The sequence below is a fragment of the Asparagus officinalis genome, chromosome 5, assembly GCF_001876935.1.
Source record: "Asparagus officinalis chromosome 5, Aspof.V1, whole genome shotgun sequence".
Taxonomy (NCBI): Eukaryota; Viridiplantae; Streptophyta; class Magnoliopsida; order Asparagales; family Asparagaceae; genus Asparagus; species Asparagus officinalis.
The window spans coordinates 86,404,752-86,427,453 of record NC_033798.1 but is presented as its reverse complement, the minus strand read 5'-3'; the positions used below and the strand labels follow the sequence as shown (position 1 = coordinate 86,427,453).

The 22,702-nt window shown below is 36.8% G+C and overlaps 2 protein-coding genes across 2 annotated transcripts in view; both read left to right on the top strand.

The window, feature by feature from the left end:
* Positions 1,000-3,204, top strand: LOC109842117. The gene is made up of 4 exons (XM_020411028.1): positions 1,000-1,407; positions 1,515-1,778; positions 1,880-2,509; positions 2,626-3,204. The coding sequence occupies exons 1-4, from the start codon at positions 1,000-1,002 to the stop codon at positions 3,202-3,204; spliced, it is 1,881 nt and encodes a 626-aa protein (XP_020266617.1).
* Positions 6,727-22,702, top strand: part of LOC109840017 (protein KINESIN LIGHT CHAIN-RELATED 1-like) — a 21,374-nt gene continuing 5,398 nt past the window's right edge. Inside the window, 3 exon segments of the mRNA XM_020408510.1 lie at positions 6,727-7,237; positions 7,240-7,621; positions 8,341-9,249. Coding sequence (XP_020264099.1) covers positions 6,949-7,237; positions 7,240-7,621; positions 8,341-9,249 — 1,580 coding nt within the window. The 5' untranslated portion in view covers positions 6,727-6,948.

The window sequence follows — 22,702 nt, the reverse complement described above, 5'->3', positions numbered from 1 at the left end:
CTTCCTATTTGAGTTTCAAACAGAGAAGCAAAAGATGGAAGTTCTTGAGGCTGGTCTATGGTTCTTTGAGTCTAGGCCATTTATCCTCAAGCCATGGACTATTGACACTGATATTGATAGGATCCAGGACCAAACTTACCCTATTTGGGTTCAATTTCCAAATCTGAGACTGAATTTATGGAGTCCCATTGGTATTAGCAAGGTTTCAAGTCTAATAGGATGTCCAATTACTACTAATAAACTCACGGCTACAAGGCAAAGATTGAGTTATGCCAGAGTATTATTGGAGGTAAAACTGCATTTGAATGATTCATTACCTGATTATGTAGTTATCAAAGACCCTGATGGTAAATGTTACAACCAGAATGTTTTATATGAGTTTAAAGCCAAAGTGGTGTTCTTGGTGCAAAGTTGTGGGACATGATACACAGAATTGTAGAAAGCATACCTCAAAGAAGATGTGGGTTCCTAAAAAATCTGTCAATGAAGCATATGCTTCTGTTACTGGAATAATATCTGACAAAGTGATTATTTCAGAGCAAACTGATCATATTCATATGGTGGATGATGAGGGAAATAATACAGGTCTAGCTGACTCTGAAGTGGGTTCTATAAAAGATGCACAGGCAGGTGTGCATGTTCAGCAAAGAGTGAATGACAAAGTTCTATGCAATAAAAGGCCTGGGATTTTAGAGGTATTGGCTAGCCCTGAAGTGGTTTCTGGAAAACATGCACATGCAGATGTGCACGCGCAACAAAGAGAGAAAAACAAAGTTTTATGCAATAATAGACCTGGGATGTTGAAGTATATAATTCTGGCAACTCTCCTACCATTAACTCCACTGGATTTTCTAATGTCATTAGAGGCAATGCTGCCAGAAGAGCCAAATCTACAAATGTTTTTGAATCTCACATACAAGCATCTCATTATACCATACTGGATCAACAAATAGATTTAGACCCCTGCTGCATAGATAGGGGTGGAACATCTCAATAGAAATGCATCTTGCCATATGGAATATTAGAGGATTCAATAAGTCCTCTAAGCATGTGACTGTTAAACAATTCATTCATGAATATAAGCTTTCTTTGTTAGCACTCTTGGAAACAAAAGTGGATGAAGTTAAATTGCAGAAGATTGCCAATAAAATTGTAAGAAATTGGAAATGGACTTCAAATGTTGGGACTACAAATAATGCTAGAATATGGATTTTATGGGATGAAGATATCCTTTCAGTTCAGTGTATTGAAAAACCTGAACAATATATGACTTGTGATATGAAATCTAAAGAAGGGAAATTATCTTGTCTTGTCACAATAGTCTATGCCCTTAATCAAATGGAGGGGAGGAAAAATCTTTGGGAAAAACTTTTGATATTTAAAAGGAGAGTTAATTGTCCCTGGCTGGTAGGAGGAGATTTAATGCCATAACCAATAATGATGAGAAATTAGGTGGTGCACAAGTATCTGACTCTGAAACTGAGGATTTCGAAAACTTCATATCTTCTTGTCAGTTACTGTATATCAAAACAATTGGATGTTATTTCTCATGGTGTAACAAACAAGAAGCGTATGCAAGAGTATGTAGCAAAATTGATAAGGTGCTGGTTAATGAGGACTGGATTCACCAATATACAACTAGCCAGGTTGAATTTCTAATGCCTCTGTGCTCTGATCATTCCCCAGACTTAGTAACTATTGGTGAGGATAATTTTGATGGCAAAAAGCCCTTCAAATTCTTTAGTATGTGGGCTAAACATCCTGACTATCTGCAATTGGTCAATTCTGTCTGGAACCAAAATATTGGTGGCTATAACATGTACAGGCTATTTTCCAAGCTCAAAAAACTTAAACCTACACTTAAAATTTTGAATAAGAGGCATTTATGCACATCAGTGAACAGGTTTCAAGTGCCAAATCTGAACTATTGGATGTTCAAATGCAGCTGAATTCTGATCTTTTCAATCCAGCACTGATATCAAAAGAAAAAGAGTGTGTCAGGAAATATACCAAACTATTAGAATGTGAAAATTCCTTTTATAGGCAAAAATTCGATATCAGTTGGGGGCTTCATGGAGATAAGTGGACTCAATTTTTTCACTCTGCCATGAAAACCAAGAGACATCAAAACATTATTTTATCTATCTATTCAAAGAATGATGCTAGAATCACTGAGATGCCTCAAAAAATTTCAGAATTCATTGGCTACTACAAGAAGCCGCTTGGGATTGGGAAATTCACTGCTACACCTAATCCAAATATGATCTCAAATGGTCCTGTTCTAACCTCTAGCCAGTGCTCTGAACTGAGTGCTCTTGTCACAAGAGAGGAAATCAGGTTAGCCCTATTCTCAATGTCAGATATTAGAGCTCCTGGTCCTGATGGCTTTAATGCCTCTTTCTTCAAGTCTACATGGGATATTATCAAAGAGGACTTGTTCCTTGCTGTTGAAGAGTTTTTCTCATCTGGCGAACTTCTTGGTTCCTTAAACTCTACTTCAATTACACTGGTACCAAAAGTCCTAAATCCCACTACACCATCAGACTTCAGATATATAAAATTATCACTAAAATAATTGCTACCAGGATTCAAAAACACATGGGTTACTTGGTAAATGAAGCTCAGTGTGCTTTTATTAAGGGGAGGTTTATCCTTAGTAATTTCTTATTAGCTCATGAGCTCATTAAAAGCTATGGTAGAAAGCACATTTCCCCTAGAGCCATGCTAAATGTTGACTTGAGAAAAGTCTTTGACACCATAAGCTGGAATTTCTTAAAAGATATGCTAACTGGTCTGGGCTTTCCGAACATTGTGATTTGCTGGATTATGGAGTCCATAACATCCTCTAAGTTCTCACTATCTCTTAATGGTTCACTACATGGTTATTTTCATGGAGCTAGGAGATTAAGGCAAGGAGACCCCTTATCCCCTTACCTATTTGTCTTTGGTATGGAATATCTTTCAAGGAAATTGAGCTCTCTGCAGGATGACAGGAACTACAAGTATCATCCTAAATGTTTCAGGCTAAAAATCACACATTTGACCTTTGCGGATGATTTACTTCTTTTTAGTAAAGCTGACATGAATTCTATCACTAGATTGTACTCATGTTTTCAGGAGTTCTGTCAGGTCTCTGGGTTGGAAGCTAATGCTAGCAAATGCTCAGTGTATTTGAGTGGAATTGATGAAAGCTTGAAAAACTAGATTTGCAACTACTTGGGCTTCTTGGAGGGGAGTTTGCCAATGAAGTACTTGGGACTGCCACTCAATGCTAAGAGACTCACTTACCTTGATTGTTCTACTCTTATTGACAAGATATCAAGTAAATTCCAAACCTGGCAACATCAAAGGCAATTATCTTATGCAGGAAGGCTTCAACTTATAAAATCAACAATTCTGGGAATTCAAACCTATTGGATTAGCAACTATATTCTACCATTCAAAGCCTTGGAAAAAATAGATAGGTTGTGCTCTGATTTCCTTTAGGGACATAAGATTCATTTGATATCCTGGAATACCATTTGTCAAAGCAAGAAGAATGGGGGACTAGGTCTATTTTCAACAAAGGCTTGGAATTTTGCTGCTGCAACTAAACTCTTATGGATGATACACTTGAAAAAAGATTGGCTATGGATCAAATGGATACATGGTAACTACTTACAAACTTTGAATATTTGGCAAGTTCAAAGTAAAGTGAATGATTCATGGATGTGGAAGCAACTTCTCAAAGTCAGAAATTTGGTGCTTGGAAATTTGGAAATGAAGAAAACCTACACAGATTCATGTATGACTGTTGCACAAATGGTAGAGTTCATTTATCTTATGTGTACTATGCTTTAATTCAATCTTCTCCTCCAATGGGCTGGTTTGACACGGTATGGAAAGGATATCAATATCCTAAGCATTCTTTTATTCTATGGTTAGCTTGCCACTCCAGACTCCTCACAATGGACAGGTTGTGCCGTTTGGGTATTTTGGAGAATATTCAAAACCAGTGTGTACTCTGTTCTAGAAGCCAACCTGAAACAATTAGAAACCTATTCTTTGAGTGTCAGTTTGCTGCTGAAACTTGGAATAAAGTGATGGAATGGATGAATTTTTCTTGGAAATCATGTGATTGGATACAAGTCATTAATTGGTATTCTTTAAACTTGAAGGGGAGGGGATTCTTGAAGATGATGAAGAGGATGACACTCTCAGTAACAATCTATTTGATTTGGCAAGAAAGGAATTTAAGAATATTTCAAGGAAAAGCTAGAGAGCCAAGTATTTTATTTCGAGCAATCAAAGTTTTCATCTTCTCAAAAATTTTGAATGAATCTATACATGTTCATATGAAAGATACAATTGAGAGAATGTAAAATTTTCATTTTGTTTTGATTACCAGGCTGTTTACTGGTAAAAGTGATGTACTAAACATTTCATAATTGGTAAATGAATGAATACTTTCATAGACCAAAAAAAAACATAGAATACTCTTCTCACCTTTGCAAAAAAAAAAAAAAAAACCCTTCACATTTGGAAAAACCAAACAAAACTTGACAACTCGAGTACACCACTCATTTAAGTTCTACATCATACATGCATCATATGCACCGGAGTACTAGTTCTTATTGACAAAATAGGGGTAGTTACTCACTATTTGATGCATTTAAAAAAAATGAATTAAGACATTGCTTAAATACATAACATTTGAAGGAAGATACAGAAAATGTGTAAGTTGTCCTGGTTTCTTTCTCATCTCCATTAGTCGGACGCCATTTTTGGGTGGATGATGCATGACTTGCATATGTGAACACAAGTTTGTTTGTCTGCTTATGCTTTTCCTTTTAAGAATTAAAATCTTGGTTGTGATTTATTTTTTCAACTATATTGAAGATGACGCGACAATTAATTTTCAAACGATTTCATGTTATTTTTCAATACGTTTGTATTCACTTTGACAAGTTTGAATAAAATAACTATCAATTATATTGTTTGCTTTGTAGGGCGCTGCAGTAATTAAAGTGGGCTGGATGTCAAAAGAATAGCAAAGTCTGCATGGAGGTTTTTAATGTATAAAATATGGGCAATATTTTGTGTTTATTAAGTATATTTGGAAATTATAAATGAGAGCTAAACATTATTTGTCAATTTATTTTGAAATTATTTTCACTGATGTCGGTTGGATGAAATAGATTGTGAAGGGCGTAGTGGTGCAGTAAACCTTTCTTATAATTTAGTCGAGCTCTTGGTTAGCTGAGTGTTGCTACATAATTTTCGTAGGGCTCTTTCTTTTTTCGATTTGGTAATGAACGGTGAAGACCTCAAAATCCTAAACCAGGGTTAGGAGGAAACACGATGTCTAGGCAAACACGTGTTTTCTTGAAAATTAAATGAGTTTATATTTCTATTGCTTGTAGAATCATGATTAAGTTCTAATATAGTACTATTAGAGAATTTTGCATGGGTTTTTCCCCCCATTTTAAAAAAATTTTCTGATTTAGAATTTATTTTTATTTGAAAAGTTATGACATCTTTTTGTATATTGTAAATTTTTTACACACGATATTAAATACATCCGTGCATTGCACGGACCTGAGACTCAGAAACTAGTGATATTTTAAAGTCAGGTATTTTTTTAGAAAGCAGGAGGAGGAAGCAGGTTTTTTGGCAGTTTTAATTTTTTTTAAGTTGAGATGGCGTTTTTCTGATTTTTTTTTTTAAGGGGCTGTTTGGTTCGTTTCCTAAATATAGAGAAATGCATTTTCATGTATAAAAACACAAGTTTTAAGTTTTCCAAACATTTTCAAGAAATAGATTGTTTCGCTTTGGTTGGCAAAAAAAAAAAAGGTGGGAAACCAATGTATTTATTTTTTTTGTGTTTGGTTCGCATGGAAAAAAAGGAAAAACTTTTGTATATATGGCAAAAAGCTGACGTGGCTGCAGTTTTCGTCGATTTCACGAGGTTGAGGAAGGAATTGGGGGAGAGAGAAGAAATCTGATATGGCGGCGATTTTCACCGAGTTTCCTTCTTTAACTCTAGCGAACCAAAGATGAGAAAAAAAAACCAACGAAAAGCTTATATACTACGTGGCCACAAAAAATCTAATGTGGAGGAGGTGTAAAACTTTTCCATCGAGTTAAAAAACGAACCAAACAGACCCTAAACTTGAGATCGGGGGTCTGAGGTTTGGTGCAACTTTTTGCCACGAAAGCGTTGTTGTCCATCAGCAATTGAGCCGGTCAATCAGTTTCCAGCTACAAAACGACGGGCCAACAGATTGGCAAGAGAACGCTTTTACCCCCAATGATAATTGGCATCGGATCAATAAGGTAAAGCGGAGGTTTTTCATTGGAATATAGAACGGCAACGGCCAAAGTAAAATCCGAAGGGCATTTTGGTCAATGAAAATTTACTCCCCGGGTGTCCAGCTGTAAGAGAACGTGCACCAACCTCACCCGAAACTCACCTGTCGCCCACCTGTCCGTGCCCGGACTGCCATCGACGCTAAACTTCAAATCGCACGGTTCGATTTCGGTGGGGACACAGTGGCAACCGTGTAAATATTGCGTGCTTCGTTCTGGGCAATGTCGTCATCTAATAACCGTCGCGGCCGCGACCACCGGGCGAAGGGAGGAGGCGAGGAAAGTAACGGAAGAACTCACTTTTATTCCTTATATATTATATATACACGTCGCTGAAATCAATACACGCTCACTTTACTTTACAAATTGGAAGACAGTGAGCGTACGTATTGTAAGTGGAAGGGTGTGTGAATATAAAAGTTTCTGCTTTTGGAGTCAACATCCTCTCTTTATTCATGAGATAACCGTGGAAAGAAGTAGCTTACAAGCAACCTCAAAAATAATGGTGGCTTGTAATAATCCTTAATTATTCCATCCATCTCTTTTTCTCTCCAAAAAGACCACCCAATCCCCTAACGAAACCCTACAATTTCGGTCGCAATGCCGGGCCTCGTGACTCCGACCGACGCTCCGCCGCTCGAAATCACGGTTCCCTCGAGCTCAAATCCCCAGATCCGGCCCCAATCCCAGCAGTCGAATCCCCAAAACCCTAGGAATCGATCGTCTCCAGGTCCTAGGAAAACCCCCTCCCCTTCCACGTCATCGACGTTCAAGAAGAGGAGCTCTCCGTCGACGCCCGCTGAGCAAGCTCTCGAGGGTGTCGCCCGGCCGCCGCCGACGGACTGAGGCGGGCTCTGGGTACAACGCCGCGATCTCGGGCCGCTTTTGCTCACGCTGCGCGCGGCAAAGCATCGGCCTCCGGCGAGAGCCCGATCAAGGCGCTGGATTATGCGATCCGAGCGTCGAAGTCGTTCGAGAGGTTCGAGGAGATGAGCTTGGATCTGGCGATGAGTCTGCATGTTACGGCGGCGATCTATTGTAGTTTGGGGAGGTACGAGGAGGCGGTGCCGGTTCTTGAGCGGGCGGTGGCGGTGCCGGAGGTGGAGAGAGGTCCGGAGCACGCGCTGGCGAAATTCTCGGGGTATATGCAGCTTGGAGATACGTATTCGATGCTTGGAAGAGTGGATCAGAGTATTGAGTGTTATACTAAAGGACTTCAGATCCAGATGGAGTCTTTGGGGGAGATGGACCCTAGAGTTGCTGAGACTTGCAGGTGAGATCTCAAATTACTACAATGTTATAAAAATAAAAAAATCTGTAAATTGTATAACTTGGGCTGTACTTCAATAATTTGTATCTAACAAAGAACTTAAATAAAAATATATATAGCTTGTGCATGCCATTCGGCAGGGAACTTGCTGAGTATGATGTTTATGTAGATGTGCAAGCCTCTATTATTATTGTATTTCTAATCCTTGTTTTCCTATGGCCTACGGCCTATGTTAGAAGGGCTTTCCTCTGTTGATAGCATAATGAATGGGGTAGTTCTAACATGATTTTTCTAGATGTCTCGCTAATGTAATTACAGAAAAACCGTTCAATTTTGCAACCAAATAAATCGTGCATCTCAAGCTGTCCTCAAAATACGAATATAGCTTTGTTCTGAAGTGTATAGATCATAATGAATGTGCCAATGATTTGTTGAAGTGACTACTTATTCATATTGGTAGGTGAGAACAACCGAGTTGGTTGTTTATCTGGAAAGTGAGAACGACCAAGTTGGTTGTTTATCAGGAAATTTAGAAGACTTTCTTTTTTAATATATTCAATAAATCAAAATTGCATACTTTTTTTTCTAAATTTCTGAATGTTAGCCAACTAATCATCTTAGTGAGAACCCTGTTTCTTCCCCATATTCTCTTCTAAAAGGGAAAATTCACTTTCATCTTGTAGCAATCAATCCAAAAAGTAAAATCTTTCTGAACATCTTAGGTACTTGGCGGAAGCTCATGTCCAGGCTATGCAGTTTGATGAGGCTGAGAAGCTATGCAAGAAAACCCTTGATATTCACCGAGAGCACAGTGCTCCTGCCTCTCTTGAAGAAGCAGCAGATCGCCGCTTAATGGCTCTCATTGCAGAGGCCAAAGGTGACTTTGAATCTGCCCTTGAGCACCTTGTCCTTGCATCTATGGCAATGATTGCCAATGGACAGGAAACTGAGGTCGCTTCCATTGATGTCAGCATCGGTAACACGTACCTCTCTCTTGGCCGTTTTGATGAGGCCATATTCTCTTACCAGAAAGCCCTCACTGTATTCAAATCTTCCAAAGGTGACAATCACCCATCAGTTGCCTTAGTCTTTGTTCGGCTAGCTGAACTTTATTATAAAACTGGCAAGCATCGTGAATCAAGATCCTATTGTGAAAATGCCCTTAGAATCTATGGAAAGCCTGTTCCAGGGACAGCACCTGAGGATATTGCTGGTGGTTTGATGGAGATTTCTGGTATATATGAAGCTATGGAAGAGCCTGAAGAGGCATTGAAGCTATTGCAGAAAGCATTGAAGATGCTGGAGGATGTGCCAGCACAGTGGAGTACGGTTGCAGGAATTGAGGCTCAAATGGGTGTGATCAATTACATGGTTGGGAGGTATGGGGAGTCTAGGAGTTCTTTTGAGAGTGCTGTGGCCAAACTGAGAGCTAGTGGAGAGAGAAAGTCGGCCTTCTTTGGAGTAGTGTTAAATCAGATGGGGTTAGCATGTGTGCAGTTGTTTAAAATTGATCAAGCAGCTGAGCTATTTGAAGAAGCAAGGGGGGTCCTCGAACAGGAATATGGGGCTGTCCATCAGGACACCCTTGGTGTGTACAGCAATCTAGCCGCGACTTATGATGCCATGGGAAGGTAATTATCTCTACTTTAACCCTACATGTGTTACTAATCTAATTATACGTGTTATGATTATCTGGAATCACGTTGAAAGGATTAAATATACCACTATAAATTGTCTAAAAATGTACAGCTTGAAGAATCCTCTCCCATGGCCCCAACAAACTCATGTTGAGCATAAAAAATTGATTCTAATATTTGTTAATGTTCGTCTTTACTAATAACTATCAACTTAAACTTTTCCTTATTTCATTCCTTTTTTATTTCTTGAATACTAAGAAAATTATTGGTATATTGGCAACGATAATATCCAAATATGTGAATTAGCTACCAAAATTTTCAGGGATATTGTCTTCATTATTCCTTGTGTGGTCATCAGGAAAACCTTAATGTATGTAGTCACAGATGTAAATATATAAATTATAATTGTGTGGACATGAACCTGTGCTCTTTGATGCATACTGAGGTTAATATGACATTTTTTGGTTCTAGTATTTATTAAATAGAGTTGTTTAATTCAGTTACTATTGTTAGGACTCTGGTTTTGAGCCTACACTCTTTTCTTGTTTTGATGATGATAAACAATTTATGAAATATATATGAAATGGAATACAAACTCATAAATAAACCACAAACCAAACCATTTCTCCCCCTTTTGGCAGCATCAAAATGGGGAATATACTACATTGGAGCAAAGCTCCCCTTGTATTGATGCATAGGTTAGAATAATAAAAATTTGTATAGAAACTACGCTCCCCTATCAAAAAGACATGAGTGATAAAATGTGATATATAAGGTCCACACTCAAGAGCCAAAACAATAAAGTATATGCATTAAATGCATGACTGTGAAACATTTCCATACAGAAGGGCCATCCACAAGGAGAAATAAACCAACACATATTATAGAGCATATAGATCATCTTTTAAATCCACAACCAAAAGACACATGATAGTTAACATAAAACACCACCATTAAAACATGTTTGTTTATCACAACAAAACAGTACAACCCAAGTTTATCATAAGTTTGAAATAAACATAGTTCAAAAGCAAAACGAGAAAAGTACTCATCAATCCCCACCATCATCAGATCCATCACCATCAGAACCATCACCCGCAGATTCTGCCTCTGAACCAGGTTCCTCATCAGAACCTTCCCCAAAACCAGAAACAGAAAAATAAAATTGGGTTCGAAAATAACCCTGTGCGGTCGACCGTCAAAAGTCCAAAAAGAAACTTAGAAACCAGAGCCTCATACGGTCGATAAGATTGAAAAGGAATTTTTGAAATTGCATTTTTTATTTGTAAAAGTCATCATTTTTGCAAAGTGTACATAATACGTGTTTTACATGAAACTTAAAAATAAAATTTGACAAGTAGAAATATGTTAAAACTTCATGAAATGTTTTTATACATATTATAAAGCATGAAAGTATGAGGCTCTGGTTTCTAAGTTTCTTTTTTGACTTTTGGCGGTTGACCGTCGAGCCATTCGCGGTCGACTGCACAAGGTTATTTTCGAACCCAATTTTCTTTTTCTGTTTTGGTTTTTGGGTTTTGATCTCATTTGGTTGCAACCCGTTTTGATCTCCACCATTGATCTATTGCCTGAACGAATCTGGACCACTGCCTCTCTCCTAAAGAGCCCGATCCCCATCTCTCTTCTCTTCCTCTGTTCCCAAAATTTTCTTAAACCCTAGTTCCCGCCCTCTTCCATCGGTCTGCCGCAGCACCAACTCCGGTCGCTTGCGTCAGTTCTTCCTCTTCTTCGGGATCTCATCATCGTGTTTGGTATATCCTCTTTCATCCTCTTCCAGTTTTTCTAAGGTTTTGTTCTAGCTTATTCTAGGGTTTCATTTGTTCTCTTGCTCAATATGTTGCCCAAGAAGGGATCTAAGATTGATAGTGTCCCTTTCCCTAATGCTGAGCACTATGAGGGATACCTTAGATATACTCATCTTGTTCCCAAGTATAGGGAATTGTGCAAATTGAAAATCTTAACTGGTAGGACTATTAACTACGATGATCTTGCATCCTATAATATTCCTGATCTTCTTGATAATGTTGGCCTATATCATTTGTTAGATAAAAAGAACAAAGAACCTCATTATCCCTTTCTTGTTTATCTTTTCCATGCTAATATATCCATCTTCACATCTGATGATAATGTTAAATACCTTAGATCGTATGTGAAGAACACCAAGATTGAGTTTTCTGCTGATGAACTTGCGGGTATCCTTAAGATCCCGACAAGTGATGTTACCCTTATGACCATTGAACGTAATCATCCTTTTGTTGATTCTAAGATGTTTCGTCCGGGTTGTTCCTACCCAATGAATAATAATACCTTAAATCCCTCTGCTAAAATAATTGCCAATATCATTGCCCACAACTTGATTCCCAAAACAGGAAGTTTTGATCATTTTGCTCCTGACAAGGTAAACGCTGTTTATGCTATCTTTGCAAAAATCAAAGTCAATTAGGGGCATGTTTTTCTTGAGAATATGATTAGCAAGCACACCAAGTTTCTTTCTTTTGGCTCATTCCTTACTATCATCTTCAAACACTTCGATGTCAATCTCTCCGGTGAACCAAAAGTAGAAGCTAACAAAGAATTTTTTGATAGAACCGCCCTTTCTAGGATGCATCTTGATGCCCCCATATCTGCCCCCACATTGGCTCCTAACCCCTCTGCTGGTGCATCTTCATCTAGACCTCCTTCCTCTAGCTCCAGGCCTCGTCCTCGTATTCGCATAGCTCCTATTCCTGGCAGCGAGGTCGTTCATCGATTAGACAGTTTAGATGCTAGAGTTTCTAGCCTCCAGCGAGACGTTAGGGAGATCCTCAAGCTCCAGTGTCAGTCCCTTGGGACTCCGGCTCCTGTTTCTGATTCTGGCGCAGGTTCTGACTCTGCTTCTGGTTCTGAGGAAGGTTCTAATGAGGAACCTGGTTCAGAGGCAGAATCTGCGGGTGATGGTTCTGATGGTGATGGATCTGATGATGGTGGGGATTGATGAGTGCTTTTCTCATTTTGCTTTTGAACTATGTTTATTTCAAACTTATAATAAACTTGGGTTGTAATGTTTTGTTGTGATAAACAAACATGTTTTAATGGAGGTGTTTTATGTTAACTGTCATGTGTCTTTTGGTTGTGGATTTAAAAGATGATCTATATGCTCTATAATATGTGTTGGTTTATTTCTCCTTGTGGATGGCCCTTCTGTATGGAAATGTTTCACAGTCATGCATTTAATGCATATACTTTATTATTTTGGCTCTTGAGTGTGGACCTTATATATTACATTTTATCACTCGTCTTTTTGATAGGGGAGCGTAGTTTCTATACCAATTTTTATTATTTTAACCTATGCATCAATACAAGGGGAGCTTTGCTCCAATGTAGTATATTCGCCATTTTGATGCTGCCAAAAGGGGGAGAAATGGTTTGGTTTGTGGTTTATTTATGAGTTTGTATTCCATTTCATATATATTTCATAAATTGTTTGTCATCATAAAAAAGGGGGAGATTGTTAGGACTCTGGTTTTGAGTCTACACTCTTTTCTTGTTTTGATGATTTTACAAACAATTTATAGCTAACTTGTTTCTTAGTGAAGTAGTGATTGTAGCTTGTTACAGGTTCATATCAAAGAATTTTAGATTTTAGATCAAGTTGTATTTGCAATCATTTAGGTATATTAGTAATTTTGTAACGTATACTGTGTGAATATATTTCAAGCTCAATATATATATACACACATTTTTGATTTCTCTTACAAAATGAGTTTATTTGTTAAAACAATGCGATATTAGTTTATTGCTCTTGATTATATTACTTTCAACTATATCCCCAAAGCCATGGTTTATAAAAAGGCTAGTCAAAACGTTCTTCATAGGGATCCAGTCATGATATCCCAACAATCATGTCTAATAATGTTATAGCATATGTAATAATTGCGTCTCATGGAAGAACAGTGAAAGGCGATGAATGAAGTGTGTTTACTTTGGTCTTGTTAGTGTCTACATCTCTATTTCACTTTCCTATTTTCCTTTTAGTTTAGATTTGGATGGTAGCTTCTAATGTTCTTTACGTTGAGATCCCTCAGCTTAGGAAACCCAAGAATGTTTAACCTTATAATCTTGAGACTCAAGTTTATACTATCTTTTTGTGTGAGTGCCTTATCCTCCTATATTAATTCCCTTTGTCAACATATCTATGAAAAACAAGAAGAATAATATTGAATGAAAGAGATAGATGCTTGATTCATGTTGGAAATTGTCATTTGATGGAGCTGATCCTGAAATAGTTTGAGTTCTTCAAAGTAGGGTTCTAGTGCGGTCCTCTACTTCTTCCATTTTAGATCTACCATCTTTTTTATTGCATTCCCATTTCCATCAATGAAAACAATAGTTTTATAGTTCATTCGAGGAGTGTTGTGTTGGATCTGAGTGTTGTGTTGGATCTGAGTTGCAAGCTGGTGGCAGGGGGGTGTTGAATGGGGTTGTTATCGTTTTTCAACAAAAATCTAGAATATAGAGCGAAAAAGATAAGATAAAGCAATCAACGATAAAAAACATAAATATCAACCAATCAGGAACCAGTGTTGTAAGGCTCCCGCCTAGGCGGAGGCGGTGCCCAGGGCGTGTGAAAATGCCCTGAGCGCCAATTGTAGGCGGCTGGGACGCCTAGGCGGCCGCCCAAAGGCGTAAGCGGGCCGCTTAAAGCGTCCCGCCTCACAATTAAAAGGAAAAAAACAAGGCTTGGGCGCTTAAAAACCCAAACCCAAAACCAAAATCCGAAACCCAAACCCAAAACCCTAATCTCACTCACCTGACGCCGCCACGAATATCGAACTCGTCTTCGATCCTGGGAGCTCGTCTTCAATCTCGTCGAGCTCGTCTTCAATCTCAACCTCCGAGCTCGTCTTCAACCTGGGAGCTCGTCTTCGATCTCAACCTCCGAGCTCGTCTTCAACCTGGGAGCTCGTCTTCGATCTCGTCGAAGTTACTCGTCGTCATTCTCGTCGAAGTTAATCATCGTCGTTCTCGTTCTCATCTCCGACTTGGCGACTTCTATCTCGTCCTCGTTATCATCTCGAAGCCTTATACAGTTGTAATCTCTGTAAGTAAAGGACTAAAGTAAAGGGTCTGTAAATATAAACAATATTTAAGCTTAATTGTTTAATTGTTTAAGTTTAATTTAACTTTAAATTTTAAGTTAATATTAAACTCTTGTGTGTAAACTATGTATAAAATACATTATGACAGTAGCAGTCCCTAAATAATCAATCAGATTAACTGTAACAGATTTGAATTGTTTTTTTAACTATGAAGGCTAAGTTCAGAGAAAAATATGATCAGCATTTTCAGATTTATTCCGATAATCAGTTTACATTTCATTCAGGCATATTGATGTTTTTCACCATATATCAAATATACTATTGCATTGCTTGGTAACCTACAGTTGCAAAGATTGTTAAACAGTTTTACATAATTGATATATGCAAGACAATTTTGGTTGTACAGTCCTTTCAGTGCTCATTGGAGTATTTCGGAGAGCTTATAATTTTCCTATTTCATATGAAAAAGTATCTGAGTGTACAACATAATATGCATCACCACAACAGACTTATGACTGCTGCTGTAGTTTCTCATGATCAATAAAATTATGCTCCCTACATTTGGCTTTGTCATGTTCATTCTCTGCATTTGTTCAAAGATTACAATTGTACATACAGAGTTTTTTTCTGTTAATATAATAAGGCCCTTGAGAAACAACATATTGAAACACAACAATAGTGATAGTTGCAGCATTGAAGTTGCCGTTTTTGACCTACAAAATAGAACAATAATAAGTTAGAGTTTTTGAAGTTGCAGCAATAACGAATGAAGTTATAGTTTTTGACATACAAAAATAAGTTAACAGTAAGGGAAATTACACATGTGAGAGTTTATATATTTCTTGTTTTGAGATTCTGTCTAAGAATTACACATTGAATTTGTTTAACTGTATTTATTATTTGTTTAATTTATTATTTAAGTTTAACTATTTAATTATTTAAGTTTAATTTTAAGTATATACATGAGAGTTTATATGCTTTGCCATTTAGTATGTATGCATCTTTGATTGACTATTATAGTTTGGATAACATGTGTTGGTATTTTTGTATTTATGCATTGTGATTGAGTATATATATATTTATTTTCAAGTATCACAATTAAAAAAAGAAAAAAGAAAAAAAATGCCTAGAAACCGCTTAGGCGTCCGCCTAGGCATCTAAGCACTGGGCATCAAGTCCGGCGCTTAGGAGCGCCTAACGTTTAATATAACATTGTCAGGAACACATAGGATTTTATAGTGGTTTGGAAAATAATCCTACATTCACTTTTTCTTCTTGAAAATGGACTTCCTCACTATGCAAAGGGCTCTCCAAAATTACAAACTCGATTTATTAGGCTTATAAGATTGCACCCTAGAATCCACTCAAAATCAATCGTCTAATCTAACTCTCCACAATGAGTAACACTTAGCCTTAGCTAGTCTCCTCAATTCAAACCGACTTGACTATGCCGTAAAAAAATAAGTTCAAACCAGAACCAACACAAATAGTTAAAGCTCATAATATTAGAAAGATCTTACAACCCTTATGTTAAACAAATCGACTTGACTATGCCCTAAAAAATAAGTTCAAACCAAAACCAACACAAATAGTTAAAGCTCAGAATATTAGAAAGACCTGACAGCCCTTATATTAAACAAATCGTCCTTTGATGAATATAAGTGTAGCTCGATGAAGAACGTTATAGAGAATCAATACAAGGGCAACTCTCCTCGCTGAAATGATCCGAAGATGCTGTGCGCGACGAGTAATATTTTGTCGAGGCTCTGGGGTCAAGTCATTCAATAAAATCTCTCACAAATCAAGATCCTAGAAATCCTCTCTTCTCTCTTTCAATAATATTAAGTCCTTGATAGGTCAGGGAATATATATCCTAAACTTGGTAGAGATTAGAGAATAAAGAAACGAAGAACGACAGAAATTAAATTTGGAAATTCTGCAATCAGGTTGTTTACTATCGATGGTGGCTCTCAACTATCCATGGTGCCGAGGCCCCATCGATGGTTAAGAGACCTATCGATGGTATGAAAGTGTCGGGAGTAAAAATCATCGATGAGTGTCGTTGATCATCGATGATCTCTTCTTACCATCATTGGTGAATGCCTATTATCAATGGTTAGGAGGCTGAAATCAACTTTTGAGCTAATTTTCGTATTGTTTCGCCTCGTGTGTTTGTTATACCTGTATTTATATGTACTATAGTATCTCAAACAAATATTTGTACTAAATAAAACTTTGTTATTACTCAAATAAGATATATTGTCTGGACTACATCCTAACAATCTCCCATTTATAATAACAGACTTGAAATTTGAAATACCGAAATACACACATATTTAAGACATAAATATCAATAATAACCACAAATGCACTCATGTAAAAATAAATGATATACAAAACTCACCCTGCATTCATGCATTCATGAAAAACGTAATCAAACACGGGTATTGTAAAACTCCCCCTGAAACAATGCATCGAGTATTTCAAAAAAAAAAAAAAAATCCAAAACAATATAACCACTTTGACAAAAAAGAAAAAAAAACATAAAAACCCACTCATGCAAAAACTCATCAAATTTCACTAAATGCTCCCCATTTTGTTATTAGCAAAAGTGGAAAACACACTAATTGATATACTTAATACAAAAAAAATTCAGATAAAAATCATCCAAAAGGTCTATGGGAGAGAAAAGCACACTGATTCACACACAATTTATAGAAAAATAGCACGATGGATCAAAATTTAATGACAACACATGAGCATAAGAAAACACGTTGAAAAACGCATACAATAGTTTAAATATCAGTGTAAAGTGTGTGAGACATATAGTGAAAAGGCTTATACTAGTTCATTTTGACAAATTCAGGTATATCAAAGTGAATATTGAGCAGTAATAAGACTTGAACTATCTCAACGTTAGGGACTAAGGCTAAAGTGTCACCCTATCACCTTAACCATACGGGATTTAGGAGGAAAAACGATATTATTTAATGGACAATTCCCACACTCTCTAAATATAAAATATATTCAGTACATGATGACTACCCTTTGAGATGTGCATAAACACAAATCTACGAGTGTGGGTTTTTAACCATTTTTTGTCGAATGCACTCAATATTTTCATGGATTTCATAAGAGTGTAGATCTTCAATCATCTTATAACTTTTATTGTGGGATTGATATATGAAACAATGCACTTTACACATAAAAATAAAGGATTGTGCATTAGCCAAGTCAAAAATGAGCTCAAAAACACTTGATATAATCAACAATATCTATAAACCAAATATAAGACTCCACTATTTTACATCACAAAAACATGATAAGTATAGAAATAGGGGTGTGAATATCTCGCAAGTGTTAGGTAATCATCTTTTGGTCATGGTGTACAAAAAATACATACATATAGACTGAAAAAACCATATATGAACGTGTATGGCATAATCAATTCTATATACCAAAAGAATAATATCAACTGAATCAAAACAGTAAAAGCATATACATAAGCGTATTAAGTTTTTTTCCAAAGAAAATAAAAATAAAAAGAAAGTTTTGTTTTGTTTCAAATGGAATAAAAATCTAAAAAACAACCATAAAAAGAAAAAGAGATAGAAATTAAAAAAATCTAAAAATATGTGCATACAAATGAAAGTGAGCATGCAATATGAGGAACTTACTAAACTAACTATCCATCAATCAAAGTGCAAATAATATATTAGCACAGACCAAATATCTCAAACATCACAAAAGAATATACATGTCCAAAATAAAAAATTCTAAAAAGAAAGAAAAAAGAATATGACCTCCATCTCGTGAATAGCAAATCTCCGATCATCTACGCATCATCTCTGTCTTCTCCCTGCATCTTCTCGTCCTAATCATCTCCGCTATCAATTCCATGTGAAGTGGATCGATGAGGGGCAATGTTTTAAATATCGGCCGATAAACCGATATTATCGGCGATTTATCGGTTTTGGGGCCCTTCCGCTATAATAAGTTCGATTTTAAATCAATTATCGTTTTTGAATATTTATCGCCGATAATGCGGCGATAAGGTGAGTTATCGGCCGATATTGTCGGCCCAAAAATCGGAATTATCAGTCTTTAGGTTGAGTTTTGATTTCAGGCACCGAGCACCTATTCAATGCAATTTAAACCCGACCCAACCCGAGTTTCTACCATTGGTTAGTTATTCTAAACATAATTATTTATATTTTGGTATGTTTATATTTCATTAAGTATGGTTAGATTACATTTTAGAATATTATATTATGTATATCAACATCCGATAACGTTACTCCGATAAATACTATTTATCCCCGATATATTCTGATATCCGCTATCCAATATGGATTCTGACTGTCCGATAAATCCCTGATAACCGATATTTAAAACCTTGATGAGGGGCTTCCGGAGGCTGTGCTGCTCCTGAGTAATAATAAGCATACATAGGCTATCAACTGAGAGAAGGATCCATTAGACGAAGTGCTCTCATAATGAATTGCAGAGAAGCATTGTAGTAGGTGTGCTATGTGGTCATGTCCCTCCTAATCATCTCTACACTCCAAGAGTCTGTAGAGTCCAGTGAGTAAAACTGGAGGAATTTGGGCCCTGTGAAGCAGATTTGCTTTGATCCATATGATTGTCTAGCAGTGGTCTCGCCCTTCCTCTTTGCAACCAAGCTCTTCTCATAGACTCAGCAGAAAGTGAAGCTCTCCCCTTTTCATATCAGTCAGAAGTGTTAAAAGGGGATCATCTGGTCGTAACAAATACGAGTAATAAGGAAGGGATATGCGAGCTGGGTCTTTTGCCTAGTGTTCCTCATCCGCCTTCCTAATAGTAGTTGCAACCATATACATCCAGCTAAATATCAGCCCTGTAGGATCAAAGGCTTACCCATTGCTAGCCAATACATCAAGACCACATCCCGGATGCTAAGAGGGGTATAAGCTGCACTGGGATACGAATCGAACTTGAAGAGGTTGAGGAGAATGAACTCAGGCTTGAGATGTCCTGAGTTGAAGATGCCAAGATGTATCCTCATATAAAGATACTCCATCATTGTGTTGTAGCTCTCATAACCCACAACTAAACGTGTAAAATAGATAAAAACATCCTTGCTTTCCATAGGAGCCTCAGGGAGATTCAGGACCTTTCTAATGTAGGTCGGTGTGATCTTGATCTCCTTTCCCCTTACTGTGGTAGTAGCAATCTTCATCCTTAGTTCTCTACCAAAGTTGACATCATTGTGTTGTAGCTCTCATAACCCACAACTAAACGTGTAAAATAGATAAAAACATCCTTGCTTTCCATAGGAGCCTCGGGGAGATTCAGGACCTTTCTAATGTAGGTCGGTGTGATCTTGATCTCCTTTCCCCTCACTGTGGTAGTATCAATCTTCATCCCTAGTTCTCTACCAAAGTTGATGTAGAATTCTCTTACAAGAGTAACGTTCGCTCTCTTGAGCCATATATCCATCATAGACCTAAGCTCTGCTCTCTCAAGAATCCTAATAATGTTCCCATACTCCTCGAGATGGTGTACATCTACTCCTCTCTTGACATAATGAGAAGTTTTTCATACTTCTCTTGTATGAATCTCACGGTTAACTGATCAGCTCTGGTACGTTTTGAGCTTGATATTCTTTACAAATGTAAATAAGCATGATTTAGTATAGAGAATACATTTACTTAAGGGTTAGAATAAAAAAAATTGGAAAAAAAACATGATAAAAGGTCAAAAAAAGGCAATTCTGCTCTCTGACCATCAATAGTTGCCTACACACCATCGATGGTGATCTGTCACCATCTCTGGTGTTCATTGACCATCGATGGAGATGAGCAAAACCCATCGTTTTCATCAACAAATTCATCTAAAAAATGACCTTAATCAAGGAATTTCTCAATAATTTCAACTCTAAACATCACATTCAACCATATAATACTGATTTTCGACAAGATCCATCACAAATTATGCGTAAAGCCCTAAAAAATGATCAAAAGGAGGGATTAGAGTTTCGAAATTACATTGTTGACGATTCAAAGAAGATTTGATCACAAAATAATGAAGAGGAACTCAAAAAATCTTTTAGATTACTGCGAAAACTCAAGAGAATTGAAGAAAAAGTGGAAAATTAGTGAGAAGAAGATTAAAAGATGATAAAAAGTAAAAAAAAGAAATAACTAAGTGAAAAAGAAATAACTACTGCCCCTTTTTACTCTGCTCATCGATATTTTACCATGGATTGTCAGATATTGCCATCAACATTAACCCTCAAGTTTTTTTAACAAAATATAAAAAGAAAAAAAAAGAAAAAAGTAAAAATGAAAGAGAGAGAATATGATACAACCGGGAAAAAATAAACCTGAGATAAGAACTTACCCATTTAAGGAGAATTTTTTTTATTGAAGACATGTTTCTCCTTATTTTTCTCTTAAACCAAAGATTAGATTCCTTAGTTTTCTCTTAGACCAAAGATTAGATATCAATCTCACATTATGTTACAGGAGGCGCGTTTGGCTATTGTTATAGCCTAGAAAATTAATAAGTGCTAATCTTCCTAGAGAAACTGACAAGTGTTTCACCCCTGGCCTAAATTATGTGAGCCTAGAAAATTAACAAGTGCTAATCTTCCTAGAGAAACTGACAAGTGTTTCACCCCTGGCCTAAATTATGTGAATTGAGGCCAAGAAGACTCAAAACTACCTGGACTTGATCGAAATTACCTTTAAACCCCTCTAATCTACTATAAAAGAGAGCTACACTGCATGTGGTAACTTCTTTGTTTTGGCAACTTAATAACTACTTGCACATCGTGACCTTGATTTTCCCCCTTAAGATCAAAACACTGACTTGATCGTCGGAGGAATAACCGGAGAACTCAACTCCGTCTTTTCACGAGTTTTTCATGTGCATGGACGAACAAGGAGCTCTGGAACCAGTCATCTGAATAAGTTTGAGGACCCTAAACACTCTCATAATTCTAACATAAACCCCCTGTTTGATAACTGACATCAACAACTATTTTTTAATTAATTTAATTATAATAATTGAGAAGAATATGCATTAAATTCATACTATATATATATATAATATATATATATATATATATATATATATATATATATATATATATCATATATAAATCTTTAGATCGCACAATCAAGAATCCCATAAATATTAATATAGTCCCCAAATACTATAACAAAATACTAAGAGTATGCATCCGAAGTGGCCGAAGACTCATCGAAGTGGTGGCGGTGGCCAAGAATAGGAAGATGCAGAGACGAGGAGATATCAAGGAGGCGGTGAGGAACAGTTGGCTTGGATGGCCCGGCAAATGAGGCATTAGTCGGCCATTTAAAGTAACATTAGCGTGGCGAAGTGCGATTGAAGCAGGTTGCGGCAAGATTTAGGGTTTTTGGGAAAGACCGAATTGCTAAAAGAAGATCGTGATTGGGATGTTGGGCATGGATCTAGGTTTTAATTGCTAGCAGATTGGGTTTGGTTTTGCGGGTCGGGTTTTTACCCAGAATCTTTTTTTTTTCAATTTCAAGTAAAGATTTGGTTTAGGCTGAGCCGATTATAAGTGGGTTTTTTTGTTAAAAAGCCTAGCCCCGCTGCCTAGCATGGCTGCTCAGACCAAAATTAGGTGGCTTGAGTGCCGCCTATGTCTAGGCGGACGCTTAGGACATTTCTGTAACATTGAACTCACACTCCTTCAAGTAACTCTCGTGTGTTGTCTCAATCCTCGGTCTTTCTGCAGCCCTACAGAAAAACGAATATGTGTAGCCTAGATATCCATATCAGTCCATGTTGATTAGCAATTGTACATTTAGGTACCCAAATTTGTTTAACAGTTTTAACTCTATATTGCATACAAAAATTCATTGAAATATGACTCATTCTACCACATAAAGTACACATTATAGACAATGCATTCAAAATGGGTGCAAAAAGAGTTATATTTCCTTTCACAAAAGAAGGATTTAACTTTTTATATTTTCCCAAATATGAATAACTAAGGCCGGTTTTAGCTTTTCAAATCTTTATTGAAAAGGAATATGTTTAAGCCTTTGAAATGCAATGAAATTTCTTTTCACAGCCTTTTCTAAATTAATATTGTTGGACTTTCGTTGTTCATTTTCAAAAACAATAGTGGTACACTTAGTTTCAGACTTTATTTGTTCAAAAAATAATTCACACAATAATTCGTATATTTTAGCAATTAATTTTTTATTTTCAATGATTTTATCATCAAGTTGCTTAGATAAACATGAATTTTTGTCTTGATAAACAGAACATTGTGTGTAATCAACTGCTTGATCTCACAAGATAAATTATATGAA

Excerpts from the sequence above, each read along its gene's own strand:
- LOC109842117 (XM_020411028.1), top strand. The coding sequence starts at position 1,000 with ATGCATCTTGCCATATGGAATATTAGAGGATTCAATAAGTCCTCTAAG. Across the intron at positions 1,408-1,514 it reads GAGTTAATTGTCCCTGGCTG|TTACTGTATATCAAAACAAT; the intron begins GTAGGAGGAGAT and ends TCTTCTTGTCAG. Across the intron at positions 2,510-2,625 it reads ACTCTACTTCAATTACACTG|TGTGCTTTTATTAAGGGGAG; the intron begins GTACCAAAAGTC and ends AATGAAGCTCAG.